Genomic DNA, 19276 nt, shown 5'->3' on the forward strand with positions numbered 1-19276 from the left:
CGCTATGAACTGCTTGCTAAAAAGGGCGTTACAGTAAGCTTCAATAAATAAATAAATACAATAAATAAGCACTAATATTCAGCATGAGATAATCAATTATCTCCGCTGAATATTAGCACTTACAGCATAGTGGCTAACCGGCTATATTGCGTGATGTAACTGGCTACGCCAATATTCAGTGCTTTGCCAGCTAAGTTTAATGGCCAAATCAGACCACATAAAAAGCAATCCTATCTTTGGCTGCTATAAACTTAACTGGCCAGCGTTGAATATTAACTTGGCTGGTTAAGTTTAAGCTGGCAACAAAAAAAAAAAAATCAAACAAAATGGATATTCAGTGCCAGTCACTGGAAACAGTCCAGCACTGAATATCTGGTCTCAGCGCCAATCATGGCATGAAGCCAGCCTGCCTTCTGCAGGCTGAATATCAGCCAGATAATTTATTTGTACAGCATTTATACTAACTACATCATATGCTGGAAGAAGTATAAACTGTTGGATGCTTGGTTAGAATATTTCCTCCCAAAGGGGGACCTTGGTGTTGCGTTTTCAGCAGAAACAGAATCACAAGATGATGAGTTGGATGCAAATATGAAGTGACAGGTGAAAACACGTCTAAATAATCTTTGTTTTTGCTAGGTTGGATTCATGAAAAACGGGAGAGTTGTAGCTTTAGAAGTCACCCATTACAGCAATGCTGGCAGCTGTCAAGACCTTTCCCATGCCGTAAGTCAACCTCAGTATTAGGGATGTGCATTGGTTAGCATACATTCAAGTTCATTGGCATGCCTTTAAAAATTAAGGGGTCCTTTTACCAAAAAGCGGTAAAAACTGGATTTAGCTCACCCTTATGAAGGTCATTTTTACTGTTTGAGTAAAATGGTTGATTTTCCAATTTTTTTGTATTAATGGCCATGTGTCCATTAAAAAATACAAACAAACACACAAACCTGAGAAGTTAAAATCCAGAAACTTAAATCTAGTTTGTGTGCAAAAAGCAGAGGAGTTGGCACATTGGCTTAACAATTCTGTTCAGTTCCTTTCAGAATTAATTACTAGGATTCACAAACAGATCCTTCTTAGAAACTGTTCTAAATCTCAAATCGCTTTCAAACATAAGAATCAGAATTCAGGAACAGTCACAAAATTTACAGAGCTTCATTCAGTTGAACTCTCTGAAAAAAAAAAGGAATTAAGTAATATTGTTTAAGTGTTAAACAATATTTAATTCCCTTTTCTATCAGAACATCTGTTAGTCCTGACTCAAAGTTGTTTCCACATTAACCTCAGCTTAGAAAATATTCTTTACACAGTAATAGCATCACTTCTAGTTTGAGCTTAATATTTCTCGCAAATCTTAACCAAATATGACAATATTTAAAATATTCTCAATCTTTACAGAGTCTCACACATATAAACATCCAACCTCATCCCCTTCAGCCCAACCCTCTTCTCCTCTTGATCCTCAGGAAACAGATTCACGCTTGACCTGTACAGCCAGATTCCTGCTCTCAGAATTTTGAAGTGGCAGATTGCAGGCTCACACTGCTGCAAAACTCAAATATTCATAAAACCACCAGTTTTATACAGTCAGGGGAGGGAGGTGAGAAAAATGCCAGGATTGGGGGGTGGGAGACAAGATGAAGGAAGAGGTAGCGTTGCAGGGCCCAGAAGGGGGAGAGAGAACAGAGAGGAACACTTGCTGAACCCCTGGGGAAGGGGGTAGGAGGGAGGGAAGACAGAGGGAGATTTTAGGGGGGGGGGATAGGGTTATGTTTGACAGGATAAGAACAGGGTCAGAGAAAGGAGAGGTGCTCAACATGGTGGGAGGATAGGGGCAGGGACACAGGGGCGATGCTGGGCAGGGTGGATAGGGATGAAGAGAAAAGATGGATGGTGGACATGGAGAGACAGGAAATGCCAAATAGACAAGGAGACCCTGGCAAGACAGTTAAGAATAGACAGAGGAGAGGAAAGGAAAGCAGAAACCAGAGTCTGGGACCAAATGAGAAGAAAAATAAAATGACCAGACAACAGAGGTAGAAAAATAATTTTATTTTCTATTTATGGATTAGAATATGTCAGTTTTTTTGGCATACATCTGCCAGAACTGGTTTAAAACCCTCCAGTATTCTCCAGCATTGAGGGGATACATTTCCAGATTTGGGTCTTTGCAGTACGCGTTTTATTCAATACTGTCAGTTAGGTGCCTAAATGCAGCAGTCAGGCACCTAACTGACAGTTTTTAATAAAGGGAGGGGCATGGGCAGGTCTTGGGATTTCTATTTCAACTCGTACTTTACTGTCAGGCACCTAACTGCTGCATTTAGGTGTTCATATTTACAACTGCCATAGAACTAGCATAAGTAGTGGCTGCAGCATGACTGATAGAAGGCTGCAAATGGCATGACCACATCACACCCTTCCCACAAAAACGAAATTGGCTACCAGTACCTTACAGGGCTAAATTTAAAACTATGTGTTTGATTTTCAAGGTCCTCAGTCAAAATGGGCCAGAATACTTAAAGAATACACACCTTTGAAACCTCTAAGGTCCTCTCAAGGAGCATCACTATCTGTACTCTCATCAAAAGAAATTGTACGATGTGATACCCGTCAGCGAGTCTTCTCAAGAGTAGGTCCCCTGCTTTGGAACTTGTCCAACTCTACTTCAGAAAGGAGGTGAAAGCCTGGCTTTTCTCCCTAGTCTTTAATATACAGGATGACTGACTACTATATACTCATTCCTCAGCTGGAGTAGCTTGCTGCACAACATGGAACTTAGACCAGTTCCTTATATCTTATTTAACTGTGCAAAGAACTTGCCTTATGTTTAGCCACCCATTTATTTATCCCAACTGACTCTGTACCACCCATCTTGTCCCCATCTATATATTTGCACTTGGCCCCTCGGCTACATAGTAAGCTATACTGTAGAAAATCATTAGTCAATGATTGAAAGTGGGAGTAGTAATGCTGTATTTTACAGTGATATTCACAGTCATAAGTAACCAAATTTTCTGAGGCTTTTACTACTCCTTGATAAGGGAACGGGATTTGATATGCCATATTTCTGTGGTTTTTTGCAATTACATTCAAAGTGGTTATGTAGTATTTGTACCTGGGGTGATGGAGAGTTAAGTGACTTGCCTAGAGTCACAAGGAGCTGAAAAAGAGTGGGTTTTATATACAACGTAAAAAAATAAGATAACAGGAAAAATGGTTAAAAGAATGAAGATGTATAATTAGGATATTTATAGGTTATTTTGGGTAACAAATCTGGGATATTTGAAGATATAAGTTATTACAGTGGGATTCTATTAGAACTCTTTATTAGAAAATCATTAGCATCATATCTATGTTATTTGAATGTTCTAATGCATGCTTAGGTGTTTTATTAGTATTATGCTGACATCGTATTATATCTCTGTTATTTGAATTTCAGTACTGTTAAATGTGTATATTTTTGATACTGTTTCATGGTAGCTCTATTATTAGGTTTCAATTTGCTGTCTTCAAGTTTACCTCATTTATTGTATTTATGTTTATATTTGGTTATTTTACTATTGTTATGCTATTAACAAAAATGTAAGTTTTATATTAAACTGTACCTGTTATACACCGCCTTGGGTGAATCTCTTTATAACAGTGGTTAATAAATCCCAATAAATAAATAGGTAATAAATAGAAATAAATCAAAACAGAGAAAATAAAATAAGATGATACCTTTTTTATTGGACTAACTTAATACATGTAAGATGTATTAAGTTAGTGCAATAAAAAATGTATCATCTTATTTTCTTTTCTATGTTTTGATTTATTTCTATTTATTACTTTTAAAAGTGGACTAACACGGCTACCACACCACTTTACTCAGTAAATAAAACTTTCAGTTGCACTGTCTGTATAAGCCCAATAAAACATTCACATAGTGGTGGCTGCTATACAGATAATTCCCTTTGAATATCCAGCCCCAAGTGTTGATGTATAAACTAACATTTTTACAACATTTATTTTGCTTGGTGTTCGTCAGGTTATGGACAGATCCTTGTTCCATGCGGATAACACCTACAAGATTCCCAACATCAGAGTTGTGGGCTACGTCTGTAAGACCAACCTGCCTTCCAACACTGCATTCCGTGGATTTGGTGGCCCACAAGGCATGCTGATTGCAGAGTGCTGGATGAATGACATTGCTGTCACGTGTGGGCTGCCAGCAGAAGAGGTAAAATCATACAAAAAAACCCAAGCAAAGATAATACTCCCAAATTTATAATCACTGAAATGTATTTAGTGCTCATACTGTAAGCAAGCCAAGGTGTGGCATGTACATATTGTGTAGTCAGCATACTCTGCCTACTCTGTATCTCCTTGTTTACAATCATTTTCAGCTTTCAAAAGATAATATTTTTGGTAGACAAATTATACCCCACCAAAAAAACCTATATCAAAACACAAATGGTTGATATTCAAAGCGATTTAAGCAGCAGGAGACGTTTCTGCCAGCTTAAATTGCACTCAACAGGCTAGTCATAGATATTCAGCAGCACTTAACTGGGCAGTGCCACCGAATATTGGCTCTGGTGGCCATTTTTGAAGTTTGCCGGAGACCAGCGTTCCGAGGTCAGAGCTGACAGCTGTATAAGTGCCAGCAATATTTAGCGCTGGTGCTAATTTATGTAAGTGGCCGAATTCATTTTTAACTACCGTTATCTGTGGCTGTTTCACTCCCATGTTGGTGATTAACTACCATTATTCCCGCTGTTTCACTCCCGTTTTGGCACTTAACTACCATTATCTGCTGCTGTTTCACTCCCAGTTTGGCATTTGACTACAGTTATCTGCTGCTGTTTAACTCTCGTTTTGGCACTTAACTACCATTATGTGCTGCTGCTTCACTCCCATTTTGGTGATTAACTACCATTATTGCTGCTGTTTCACTCCTGTTTTGGCGTTTAACTACTGCTATATGCTGTTGTTTTACTCCCATTTTGGTTTTTGACTACCATTATCTGCTGCTGCTGTTTCACTCTCATTTTGGCACTTAACTACAATTATCTGCTGCTGTTTCACTCCCATTTTGGTGATTAATTACGGTTATTGCTGCTGTTTCACTCCCGTTTTGGCACTTAACTACTGTTATCTGCTGCTGTTTCACTCCCGTTTTGGTGATTAACTACCGTTATCTGCTGCTGTTTCACTCCCATTTTGGTGATTAATTACGGTTATTGCTGCTGTTTCACTCCCGTTTTGGCACTTAACTACTGTTATCTGCTGCTGTTTCACTCCCATTTTGGTGATTAACTACCGTTATCTGCTGCTGTTTCACTCCCATTTTGGCATTTCCATTATCTGCTGTTGTTTCACTCCCACTTTGGCGTTTGACTACCGTTTTCTGCTGTTGTTTCACTCCCATTTTGGCATTTCACTACGTTATTGTCACTGTTTCACTTCCAATTTGGTGATTAACTACCTTTACGTGCTGCTGTTTCACTCCCATTTTGGTGATTAACTACCTTTATATGTTGCTGTTTCACTCCCATTGTGGTGCTAAATTACCGTTATTGCTGCTGTTTCACTCTCTTTTTGGTGATTAACTACCGTTATCTGCTGCTATTTCACACCCATTTTGGCGCTTAACTACTGTTATGTGCTGCTTTCGTGTCTAAAGGTAGGTGCCTAATTGGCACCTAACTTAAGGCACTCAATATAGAAGTATTCCGTATTTGTTTTCCTAAGATCAATCAATGTTTTTTCAATTTTCATTGCTTGGACAGGTCCGGAAACTGAACCTGTATGAGGAAGGAGACTTGACACACTTCAACCAACGCCTTGAAGAATTCACTCTGCAGAGATGTTGGGAAGAGTGCCTGATGAGTTCCAGGTTTCACCAGAGGAAGAAACAGATAGAGGAGTTCAACAGGTAGGCAGCAACCACTTGCTCAGTGTGAACAGAAAGCAAGCAATCAAAGCATGCTAAATCCAAACCATGAAAATAAGGCCATTGCATTGCTACTGGAGTAACCAAAACAAGAAGCACAAAAGGGCCTCCAAGACTGGAGCAATGATACAATCTTTAATGAAATAAGATCTGACATGGGCCGTGTTTTGGCGCAAAAGTGCGCCTGTCTCAGGGGTCAAACCAATGTCCTTAAAAGTAAAAAAGACTCAAATTTTCTTTTGGAAGACTTTACACAGCAGATTGTACTGAACACTTCTGAAGGTAACAGCGGTTCAATGGAATCAGCTGTTACCTTCGGAAGCGTTCGGTACAGGATTTCATGATTACCACATTGAATATATATGAGCTAAATGTGCATATATTGGAGACCCATTTTATGCAAATTTATCTCATGCATATTCATTGGCGTAATCCTGAAAATTGGACCTGCTAAGTGTGTCTTCAGGAGAGGGTTGAGAAGCACTGGGCTAAGAAGCACAGCTTGCAGATCCCTTTAGAACCTGGCACAAGTATGCTGTTATGTCAGTCAACTAGTGTCACCATTGGTCCAAGGTGCAGGAGCCAGAGTCAAACTGTGTTATTGTGAGCAGGGCTTAAGGCACTGTGCCTTCACAAATACAGGCAAACCATAATATAAAGGAACATTAAACTGTTTAATGGCATTTAAAGCAACCATGTGCACAAGCCTTTTCATTCTCTTCAGGCATAGAACTCAGTAGTTGCATAGATCAGTTTTCAATCCAACTATAACTCAACTAAAGAAGAATTGCTCCTGTCAAGCCTCAACAAGCCACTACTGCACAGGAAGGTCAGCTTGAAATGAGTATCACCTGATAGCCTGGTTCCTGTCAAGCCTCAGAATTATACTTTATGCAGTGTTACAAGTACCTACCTCAGCTTTGTGGTCTGCAGACCCTGGCTCCTACAGACACCCTGGAAACCTTCTCTTCCTGCTCTGGGCCTTCCCCTCTTGTTTATACTCTGGGGTTTTTAATTCCATTTAGCAGGACCCCACCCTCCTGGTTTAGCAGTCTAGTTAGCTTTCTCTTAATGTGGTCATGTGAGGGACTGCATTTAAGGGGATATGTGTTTACATGCTGCATCACACAAACCTTGGGAATCCTTCCTACATAGCATATGAGAGTGAAAAGGCATTTTCTGTTTCTCGACGAGTCAGGCCTTGAATAGCATGCATGTGAGTGTGATAGAAGGGTAAAGTATAATGTTCTCTTCTCAGTGTTTGCTTAGTGTGCCTGTGAGTTTAATGGAAACATGGGGTGTAATACTGTGTTCTTTCCAGGCAGCAACGTTGGAAGAAGAGGGGATTAGCCATTATCCCAACTAAGTTTGGAATCAGCTTTACATTTACTGTACTGAATCAGGTTTGTGCAGCTGTTTTCTATTTTCTTTTTTAAAAATTCCCTAATATTTAGAAAAGGGTGTGAAGTTGCTGCTTATGAAAGGACATTTTTTATTTTCTATTTACTGTGATGCCCTGTCAGAACCAGGAAATTTCACTACTCCTGATGATTAGAGGGGACGTGTCTTCCCTTCGGCACCACTTGTTATAACCATCAAAAGCCATCACAATAGTGGTGGCCATCTTCCCTTCCTCCCAAGGATCAAGTGCATCATTTACTCCTGGGGGAATTCTGTGCTACTGTGTATTGAGAATCTTAGAATTGAGACTACGGAAGCAGTGTGACTCACATGATTCGATCTTCACCTTCCTCCCCCAGTGCATATACACTAAGCTTAGTCCCTCTATCCCTTCCCCCAACCCTCACGGCATGGCCACCCCTCCTGCAGAACCCCCATTATGGTACAAATCATTTCTAATATTTGCCTTACCTCCCCTCCCCTCTCGTATCTTCTTCCTTCACTGCTTGGGGCTGACTGCAATATTTGAACTGCAGGACTCTACGGTGTCTCACACTGTTGAAATACTGCAGTTGGCAGTGGGTGGTGGAGGAGGAGGATGAAGCCTGCTATACAGCCACTTTCCTCCTCAGTGGCTTTTACAGCTTACATTCTGGGGGGCTGAGGCAAATGTATCAGAAAAAAAACAGGAGAAAAGACCTCTATGTCTGTACGCCAGTAGTGCAAAGAGAAGTAGAGGGTGACACAAATGACAATCAGCCGTTGGAAATGAAGTCAAAGGGTCTTTACTGAAAGCACCAGCATTCACGGGCCGTGTTTCGATGGGCACAGCCACCTGCATCAGGGGGTTGCAAATTAACCTCAGTATGCACAAAACAAGGAAGATCTGGTGCATAAAGATAACCAGTAAACACTGGACTGTACTGTGAACTTGATTCACAGTGACAAAAAAAACATATAAGCATTGGAAACACAGTCATGAAAGCAGGGAGATATGCAAGGAGGGTTGTGGGGGAGGGGGAGACAGAGCTGGAGGACTGTATGCATGAGGGGCTATGCCTGAGGGGAGGAGGGTGAGCAGGAGGGGTGTGTGCCTTGGGAAAGGCTGTGTGTGAGTGATGTAGATGGGGAGGGGGAGGGGAAGGCCACATTTTAGGTATGGAGGTAAAGAGAAGGAGGTGTTTACCTGCAGACATGCCAAGTCACATGCATTTGGCATGTGACACACACATTCAGGCACCTTCTCTAGCTCACAAGCTTAAGGGACCCAATCTCATGTATTGGCTCCTGGCTACTCCCACCGTCCAGCAACTCTCCCTCCTGTGGGTCCGGCAACTTTCTCCCCCTCTCCCCCCTACTACTGGTCCAGCTTCTGTTCCCCTGTCCTTAGAAACCAGTGACTTGTGGGCAGTGCTAAAGACGTGCTGCTGCTTCTTGCTGCCGGTCCTTCTCTCTGCAAATTCCTGTGTGCAAAACCAAGCACAGTGAGAGAGGAACCGGCAGCCAGAAGCAGCAGCACGTCTTTAGCGCTCTCAGCAACTCGCTGGTTTCCGAGGACAGGAAGGGGGAACATATGCTGGATCAACAGTGGGGGAGGAGGGAAAAGGGAGAGTTGTCAGACCTATGGAATGGGTGGGGAGGGGGGGGGGGAGAGAGGAAGAAGTGCCAGACCCACTGTTGGGGGGAGAGAGGGATGCCAGATCCATGGGGAGAGGGCAGGAAACAGGTGCTGTACCAGCTTGCAGTGATGACAGTGTTATTTCTTGTTTGCTTCATTATTAAAAATCAATTAAAAAAAACTTTATAGCTGTAGGCTGCTGCCTGCTTCTTTCATTTCTGCATTGCTGCTGGTAGCTGAATCCTGACTGAGCTTGGTTGGGAAAACCTTCAGCTGGGTGCTGCTTTTATTCTCCTCCTACTTTCAAGTTTATTTATACATGCATATATGAATTTAAAATGCTTTTAGACTGCCCACGCAGGCTGAATATATTTTTGTAGACTTGCCTTTCCATTCTATCCATTCTTACGCTAGCTGAGATTATATTCAAGCACCATTCTAACTTCATGTGCAACTTTCTTTAATTTGTCCCCTTATTTTCTAACTCCTGTTACTCTATCTTATCTATCTCCCCCCCCCCCATGTTTACCAAGCTGTGTCAACATTAACGGGGCTTAGTAAACAGGAGGGTATATGTTCCCTCTTTGCTTAAACATATGCTGTCTATTAAAATGATATATTGCATATTGTATTGACATAACATACTATGCAACACCTTGTATTATGCATTGCCTATTTTTGGCATACTGACTTCAGTGAATTTCTTCAAAAAGGCGGTAAATCAATGCTAATTAAATAAATAAATGAAGTTCTAGAAGTCCAAGTGAACTTTGCCCATTTGCAGTGAATCTATCAGCAGAATATTTAGAAATTCAGGTGCATTGAGCTCTGTTCATGTGCTTGGCAAAAGGCTGCATTATCTAACTTGGTTTTAATATTCTCTGTTATAGGCGGGGGCTCTAGTGCATGTGTACACAGATGGTTCAGTGCTTCTGACCCACGGTGGAACCGAAATGGGCCAGGGACTTCACACCAAGATGATTCAGGTAGAGAAATATGCAGAATACTATTACCCTCATGGGTAAATGTACACCTTATACATATAAGTGCCAGTCAAGTGACTAAGGGCACACCTAAGTGACAAAGAGGCATATTTTCAAAACACTTAGACTTGCAAAGTTACATAGAGGTGTATTTTCAAAGTACTTATAAAGTTACAAAATGACCTGTGGAACTTTGTAAGTCTGTGCTTTGAAAATGAGCCCCAAAGTGAATAAATGCATGGGGATGCATGGGAGGGGCAGGGCAGGGCTGCCATCTAATGTGCTCAATTTACAAAATGCTGTATGAACCACTGAGGTCATTATGTTCCTTCCAACAGGATTATTTTGTTGTTCCTAATGGATTTAAATTGTAGTCTACATGTAAGCAGTTTGTTGGAGTTCTGGGGCCTGAGCTGTGGAGTGGTCTCCTTTTGGAATTAAGTCATATGCAATGCTATGTGAAATTTAAAAAGCATGGTTATATAATAAGACATTTATGATTAAGAATTAAAATTGGGATAAGAAAGATTTGTGGGATAGAGAAATTAGTTTTGGTATTTTATTTGAATATCTTTATTGATTCATTAGAGTGATAAATAAAAGAGGTAACATTTTAACAGTATGGTAAGAACTTTTTCCATGAACATAAACACATCAAGAAAGGATGACTCCGTTTGTTTTCTTATGCCTCCTCCTTGGAACCCTCTAAATTTGTATTGCCACCCACCTCCCAAAACAAATCTCCCAGGCAATATCGTAGCCTCCATTCTGGACCCAGCGCGCAAGCTAGCTTTTAACCCATCAAGTGAATAATGTCTAAAATCTTGTTGTCGTCTATCCATGACATATTGCAAAGGATGCTGCCCCATCACCATTTGGTTACTTCATAGCAACAGCCTACAAGGCCCTTGTTGACTGCCAGGAAAGGCAAAAACTTGATAAAAATAGATTCTTGAAAATTAACTGCATAGTGTGATACCAACGATGAGGCGTGGAGGGGTATAATCGAACACAAACAGCTATCTCCATGGGCGTTTATCTCCGAGAACGGGTCTGTGAAGGGGCGGGCCTAACCATATTTTCGAAAAAATGGACGTTTTTGAGCTGGGCGTTTGTTTTTTTTTTAGCGATAATGGAAACTAAAAACGCCCAGCTCAAGAACGTCCTAATCCGAGCCATTTGGTCGTGGGAGGGGCCAGGATTGGTAGTACACTGGCCCCCCTGATATGCCAGGACACCAACTGGGCACCCTAGGTCAGTGTGGTGGACTTCAGAAAAAGCTCCCACATGCATAGCTCCCTTACCACGGGTGCTGAGCTCCCAACCCCCCTCCCCCAAAACCCACTACCCACAAATGTACAACACTACCATAGCTCTTAGGGGTGAAGGGGGCACCTACATGTGGGTACAGTGGGTTATGGAGGCCTCCCATTTACCAGCACAATTGTTACAGGTAGGGGGGGGGGGGGGTTGGGCCTGGGTCCACCTGGCTGAAGTGCACTGCGGTACCCACTAAAAGTGCTCCAGGGACCTGCATACACGCAGGCCTCTAGGACTTGTTGCTGCTGTATAACATTGGCACACCAGTTGACACCTGAAGACTAATCTCTCCGAAAACGTCCTTTATTGGAATAAGCACGTTTACTCACAGTTAACTGCAGAGGTTGTGCCCCACTGGCAACGAGTCTCCCTGGTACTGAGATTAGCAGAAGGTCAGAGCTGGCAGAATGCTGTACAATGCCCTCTTTCAGCCACATTCAAGGTAAGAACTAAGTTGTCTAACGTGGCTAACACAGGAAAGGGAACTAAAACTGGCTTACAAAAATGGCCACTACCGCATGGACTACAACAGGAAACACAACAGGGCACACTCTGACCCAATAGGCAAGGGGAAAAGTACCATGGGAGAAGAGCCTACCAACTACCAACATCGTGAGACTGTAACACAAGCTAATGAAATCACGGAGCCCAATACCCTACACCCACCACAATGCAATGCTGATGTGACCCTGTAGTACACCCGAGAGCCACATCTGACCCAGGGAAAGGCTGTGAGAGGATCGAACACATTCTGCTGTCATGGAGGTGGGTACGGCATTTGAGGCTGACATACAGGCTGGGAAAAAAGTTTTTAAAGTGGGTTTTTTTTGGTGGGAGGGGGTCATCCCCGATTCCCTCCAGTGGTCATCTGGGCAGTTGGGGCACTTTTTTGGGACTTGTTCGTGAAAAAAAAGGGTCCAAAAAAAGTGACCCAAAATCGCGGTAAAAACGCCTTTTTTTTTATTATCAGCTACAGACGCCCATCTCTCCTTGGCTGATAACCACGCCGAAGTCCCGCCTCCGACACCCCCCCGTCACCTTTATTCGTTTCCGCGACGGAGTGCAGTTGGAAACGCCCAAAATCGGCTTTCGATTGTACCGATTTGGGCACCTTTGCGAGAAAAACGCCCATCTCCTGATTTGGGTCGAAATATAGGCGCTTTTCTCTTTCAATTATAAACTGGATAGTGACTCAGTTAATAGTATGAATACTAATCATGAGCATGGATCTCATAGCTCTCTTTTAAAATGTTATAATCTATCAACTTAGCCTAATTTGTTTCTAGTAAGTGCAAGAGCATTGGCATTCCCTTGCCTGACCAATGCCTATAAAAGGGTCAGCCACCACCCCCCCTGGCAACAAATCACCATTACCCACAATCAGAACAATTGTGATTGTAACCCCAATTTTTTGTGTATGATAGCCCATGCCTATCTGATCGGTTTAACCAATATCTGTTGTTTCAATTGAATGGATATTGAAACAATTCAATTTCAATGGGTAAGGTTTTGAGCTCTAGCATGGAGAAGATACGATAATACCTGATTTCCTCCTATAAATTTCTCAAGAATTCTATTGCAGAAATCTGGGGTATTCTACCATACAATACAATACAATATGCATACAATACAATAGACTTTAATATCAGGGACACCCAACCTCCATCCTACCGTTAAAGTTGCAAATTATGTAGCCGCAGTCTAGCTTTCTTTGTTCCCCGCAGAAACTGCCACAAATTATCATTTTCAACAACTGGATCTTATCCCATAGAGAAAGGGGCAGGTGCTGCCATCTGCGGCAAAGGGTTTGTGTATCTCTGAGCAGTGGTCATACATTTAAATGATAAAGTTCAGACAACTGGCAAGGGATAAGGAAACTCAAATAGCACAGATGAGCACCCACCCAGTTGAAAGGAAATGTACCTATCTAGCATTTGCTAACTCTTTAGAGAGACTTAGGGCTTCCGATTTGTTGGAATTGACCAAAAGGCCTGACAAATGTCCATTAGATGAAGATGTGTATGGTAATGTAATCTGGGGTCTTGTGAGCATAGCCAACAAATATTGTGTACTCAGGGTAGTACCCTGGACTGTTGGGTCTTGTAAAAGTTTTTGAGCCAAGGGTTCAATGTACAATACATCAATGCCGGGGGCAAAGGGCATCCTTGACATGTGCCTCCCTCTTTAAAAGACTCATCTTCCAGTAATCCATGTGGCATACTCCACATAGGCGAGTGACCATGCCTGGCAAAATGGAAACTCAATTTATTCATGGCATGGTCTGAGATTCTTCAGATGATTATGTCTGTGAAGTGTTCTAGGACTAAAAAATAATGTAATCTGCTTTCCATGAGATGCGCTTGGGAAATTTGGGTAAATGTTCATTCTCAGGGGTGAAGCACTTGCCATTCATCTATTAAATGTAAGCTTGTACAAAGCAATTGCTCTCCCCACAGATTTGAATGCACTCCAAGTGTCGCTATTCCAGTTTTATCAATTAAAGGGTCTGCTACTGCATTGAAGTTGCCTTCCATTAATATAGTATTCCCTGAGAAACTCAATAAAGTATTCAATAAGTTGGGAAAGAATCCTCTGTCATATATACTGGGTGCATAAACTGACGCCAAAACATAAGATTTCCCATAAATTGAACATTGTACCACCACCCAGTGGCCCACATTATCTGTATAAACTTTAAATTTCTCAAATGGGAAATTTTTGTTAATGAGTATGGCTACTCCAGCTCTCTGATGTACTGGTGCAATCAAATAATAACAGTGGCCCACCCACTCACACAACAATTTCTGGTGCTTTATTTCACTAAGGTGGGTCTCCTGCTTTGGCATAGAGCAGTTAAGAACTTTTTCCTTTTAACCAGGGAATTAATACCACAAATATTCCATATTATTACATTTGTTCAAGTCATCATACTTTTAACTCTATGAAGATTCTATAATGTCTCCATTTCTGCTCCGAAAGGAGTATCAGATGTCTCAAAGGTGCTACAGATGGTACAGAGCAGATATCTACCAGTATCTACCAGGCAAATCTAAGGTCTCACCCTGCCTATCCATCCTCTTCCCCGATGATCCCATAGTCCTCCCTTATCCTTCCCCCACCAATGAAAGTAATATATTCAGATAATACATGCAGTGATGCCACAGAAAGGAAAAACATAATAGTGTTATAACTCCTACTGAAACTCTATTACCAATAAAGTTTACATTGAGAAACATCACTTAGAAACAGCACTCATTGATATTAACATCAAACTTTCAGAGAATAACCAGGCTGCTTGCAATTTAATTGTACTCTATTCAGACTGCAAATTTGCAGCAGGGGAAGTGTCATAGAGTGATAATCTGACTGCAATTAACGCTGGCAAATTGAATCTTCTACCAATTCTGAGGACTGGCACTTAAGATGCTTGCCTTGGTCCGGTAGCCAGTGCCACTTTGGAGTTACCCATCGAGTGGAAGAATCTTGCATGCAAGTCGGTTCAGTCTCTTTCCAGAGTCTTGCTTTTCTGAGACTGTCATGGGCCTCTTTCAGCATTTTAATTTTGTATGTAGTATCAGTGACCACATAAGTGAGCCAAAACGACATAACCACTTATATCGCACTCTATCACGTTGGATCAACATGGCCGCTTCCTTTAATTTGTGTCTTTTTTGAAATGTTGCAGCTAAGAGATCTTGAAAAAGCGATATTGGTATATCAAATATTTCAAAGATCCTATTCTCTTTACTTTATTCATCAGCTATTGTTTTGCAGAAAATTGTTGCAATCATGTTATAATATCATGGGGTCTGGTGTTGCGCTTAAGGTCTAATGCCCTATGAACTTGATCCATTTTAAGAATACAGTCCAATTCCACTCCTGCATATTCTGTTCCCAAGATCTTTCTGCCAATGTCCTGCACTATTTGGACACAGTTCTCCTTGCCCACAGGCTCAGGGATACTGTGGATAAGGATATTGTGGTGCCTGGAGCGATTCTCCACATATTCGATCTTCTCTATTAATGCCTCCAGTATTCCCTCTGCAGTCTCTTGCTTTTTAAAAACTACTATCATCGTCTCAGCATGGTCATCAACTCTCCACCCAAATTCTTCAAGGCCGCCGTGCAAGTTGCTGATCAAAGTATTTAATTCTTCCAAGTGGTCTGCCACATCTTTTTTAAGGGCATGCTTAAGTTCTGAGAATGTTAGTTGAAGATCTCTCTTAGTAAGCGGAGTAGTTCGGCATTGTCTGGAGTAACGGTGGATGCTTAAAAGACACCATGTGAGCCGCCATGTTCCTCTCTGTCCGGTGCCTGAAAATACTGCTTTATCTCTGTATTCTTCTTAGACATTGCTAAATGTGATGTTGCAAGTTTGATGCTCTTTCACAAAGAAAATAGCAGCAGTCCAGCAGAGGAATTGCTAATTACACTGCATTTTCCTTGTGGTTAATGTGGTGCTCCAGGCTGCTGTATCCATCTTCTAACGACGTCACCAGAAGCTCCCTGTAATGTTGGTATTCTATGTGCAAATCAATATTTTAATTGCAACTTACCTCAGGCTCATATGGTGAAACATGGCATCAAATATTGCAAAGTAAAGTAAAGTAAGTTTCACGTACACTTGCTGTGTTTACATGACCACAGTTATGGAGAAAGGAAGAGAAGAGAAGCAGACCGTGGTGGGAAGCAGGACTGGTGGTTGGGAGGCAGGGATAGTGCTGGGCAGACTTATACGGTCTGTGCCAGAGCCAGTGATGGGAGGCAGGAATAGTGCTGGGCAGACTTATACGGTCTGTGCCAGTCGGTGGTTGGGAGGCGGGGCTGGTGGTTGGGAGGCGGGGATAGTGCTGGGCAGACTTATACGGTCTGTGCCCTGAAGAGCACAGGTACAAATCAAAGCAGGGTATGCACAAAAAGTAGCACATATGAGTTATCTTGTTGGGCAGACTGGATGGACCGTGCAGGTCTTTTTCTGCCGTCATCTACTATGTTACTATATGTTACTATGACCATACAAAAAACAGTCTTTATTTGCCCAGGTGTAAGCAAGGTCACCTGACATGGCCATGTTTTGCCAAACAGCTGCCTCAGGGGTTGATGAATACCAGCTGGTGTGACATCTCAAGCCTCTCCAAACTGATAAAAATGGTCTGGCCGATATTCAAAGTGAGTTAACTGGCTGGGAACAGCTGCTGACTGGTTAACTCGCTTAACGGTGGCTATCCAGTCATTTACATCAGCACTTAACCGGTTATCATTGCTGAAAATGCCCAGTTAGCATTGAAGTGCAAGACAGCTATGTTCGGGCGTTCTGGCCAGTATTAGCGTGTAACTAAGACCACATAAATAGCAGTCCTATCTTTATACGCTAACGAAAGGCCGATTAGCTCTGAATATTGAGTTAACTGGGCACGTGCTAGCCAGCTTTTAAAAAATGGATATTCAATGCTGACAACCAGATATGTCCCGGCATTGAATATCTGGGTTAAATTCCGCCAGCGACTATTAACGGTGGTGCTCACCACCAGATGAATAATGGGGAGAATGTCTCCAACCTGGGTTAGTTTGTAGTCAGGCAGCTTTCACTTAGTCACTAACTGCTAATTTTCAGCATATGTGCCACTGAAAATGAGCGAATAGCCCTCAAACAAGCAATTTAACTGGTCAGCGGCCATTTCTGGTCAGTTAAATCATTTTGAATATCGACAGAGATATGAACAAGATAGGTCTCAAGGGGAACTGGAGAGAAAGGTCACTTGCAACATTTAACCTGTAAGTATAAGGGTTACAGGACCAAGTAGGGACATATTGCACATTACCTAAAATATATCTTAACTTGTCTATTCCATACCAGCTAGCCAACCTATGGAATCAACTTCCAATATTTATAAGATCGTGCACACATTATCTTCAATTCATAAAGTCTCTAAAAACCTTCTTATTTCATAATGCTGGTCTGCCAACTGTTTAACCTAATATCTGCTAATGAGGATACACTTGATGTTAAGATATGTCACTGGTTATTCCATCCATCTGTAATTTCTGCACTGATTAATCCAGCTCTTGGTTAAAAGTGATCCATCCTTGAACTGAATAGGTATAGGCGGAATACAAGAGCTGGCATAATAGTAATAATAATTAGCTAAAGGGTGTCAGTAGAATACAAGCTGAATGTAAACATGCATACATGGCAGTGGGGGCAGAACAGAAGCAACATCATGCATTTGCAGTTGCAGAAGTCCAAGGGCAAAATACCTTTTCTAGAGGTAAGGAACTAAATAGCTTCATGAATATTCTATAAGATCTGCACATTCATAAAACCACTTTCACTTCATTTCAAAGAGAAAATTCACCGGAAAATATAGAAAATGGCAAAATATGTTGTTTGTGCCTTTTAAACCTCAGTTTTTTAAAATTATTATTTATTAGTTTTTTATTATTAACAAGTTAAACTGATTAAAAACCTCAGTTTTAAAAGGAAAAATAACCATGGCCTCCATTATTTTTGTACTTTTTTCATATTAGAATTTGTTACATCCAAAAGACTGTTGCATCTGACTTCACTGCCTATGTATTATGGGGGAACTCTGAAAAGTGAGCTAAAAAACAGTGGTCCTTGGCTCCGCCTCCCCCAGATTGTCCCAGATAATGCTGGGCAGTTAGTGAAGATTTTCAGTGGCATTATCCAGGTAATGCTACTGAAAATCTGAGTAATGTCTCGGAGAACGACACTTATCCAAGTAGGAGCTCCTCCTAACAAATAAAAGCCACTGAATATCTGGCAATAATTGCCAACTCTTATATTTGGACGTAGCCAAAACTGGTAGTTCCCCATATATGTACTGAGAGTTATATGTGAAAGATACTGAGTGCTGTCACTCTTTTTCTGCATGTGTATGTTGCTAACATCACTGTTTTCGCTGTACATGTCACCAAGGGCCCTTTTTACTAAGCTGCGTTATAGGCGCGTTAACATTTTAAACGCATGTTAACCATGTATGCACATTAACCATGTAGGTGCCTACAATATCCCTATAGGCGTCTACATGGTTAATGTGTGCGCTAAGTGTAGGCGCGCTAAAAACACTAATGCACTTTGGTAAACAGGGCCCCAAATGTATGTGTGTTTGATGGCGTTCTTATATGTATTTTGCAAAATGTGTGAGTGTTCATCGAATCTTTTCTAAAACATTGGAATAATTGTGAACATCCTGTTCTGGACATCCCAATTCCTGCCTCAACCTCCTATGCAAAATAGGGTTTTTTGCATGATCATTGATTTCATTACCTTAGGGCATGGAGTACGGAGTAGATCCTTAACCAAATCCTGAAAATGAGTTTGTACCAGTGGCGTAGCCATGGGGGGGGGGGGGGGGGGGGGGGGAGGAGAGGAGAGGGGCATGGGGCCTGGCAACTCCACTTTGGGCTCAGGCCCCCTCACAGATTGAATATACCTGTGCAGCCATAAAGTGACTATTCAGGGAGTAACTTTTGTTCTGCAGGTTGCTAGCAGAGCCTTGGGAATCCCCACCTCCAAAATTCACATCAGTGAAACGAGCACCAACACCGTCCCTAACACTTCTCCTACTGCTGCATCAGTCAGCTCGGACCTCAATGGAATGGCCATTTACGTACGTATCTTCAGAAACTTTTTATGCTGTGAGAACAGGAAAACTTAGCAAAGTGATTAAGAAAACAGGAGAGTCTCCTGCCTGGTTAAATTGCTTGAAACTGGCTAACCAGATAGTGCTGCTAAATATCAGCACTTACCACCCCCACACTATTTGGATAGTACTGGGACAGTCTGGGAGTAGAGTCTGGGTAGGGCCTACACTTATCCGGGCACTGGTGATATTCTGTGTTGGGACCTGGATAGCTCCCTGGGCATATGAAACTACATAAAAAGCAAGCACTGGCTAATTTCAAGGTAGCAGCCTATCATGACACTGCCTAGCAGTATTTCCCCTCCCAACCTTCACCACAAGAGCTGACACCACTACTCAAAACCCC

At 41.8% G+C, this 19276-nt stretch overlaps 1 protein-coding gene across 2 annotated transcripts in view; it reads left to right on the top strand.

The window, feature by feature from the left end:
* Positions 1–19276, top strand: part of XDH (xanthine dehydrogenase) — a 177235-nt gene that overhangs the window by 129340 nt on the left and 28619 nt on the right. For both annotated transcript variants that reach the window (XM_030196110.1, XM_030196111.1), the window contains 6 exons: positions 640–726; positions 4034–4225; positions 5778–5923; positions 7263–7344; positions 9851–9946; positions 18769–18897. In XM_030196110.1, the coding sequence (XP_030051970.1) occupies positions 640–726; positions 4034–4225; positions 5778–5923; positions 7263–7344; positions 9851–9946; positions 18769–18897 (732 nt within the window). The remainder of the gene's footprint in view (positions 1–639; positions 727–4033; positions 4226–5777; positions 5924–7262; positions 7345–9850; positions 9947–18768; positions 18898–19276) is intronic.

This window comes from Microcaecilia unicolor, chromosome 3 (genome assembly GCF_901765095.1).
Source record: "Microcaecilia unicolor chromosome 3, aMicUni1.1, whole genome shotgun sequence".
NCBI lineage: Eukaryota > Metazoa > Chordata > Amphibia > Gymnophiona > Siphonopidae > Microcaecilia > Microcaecilia unicolor.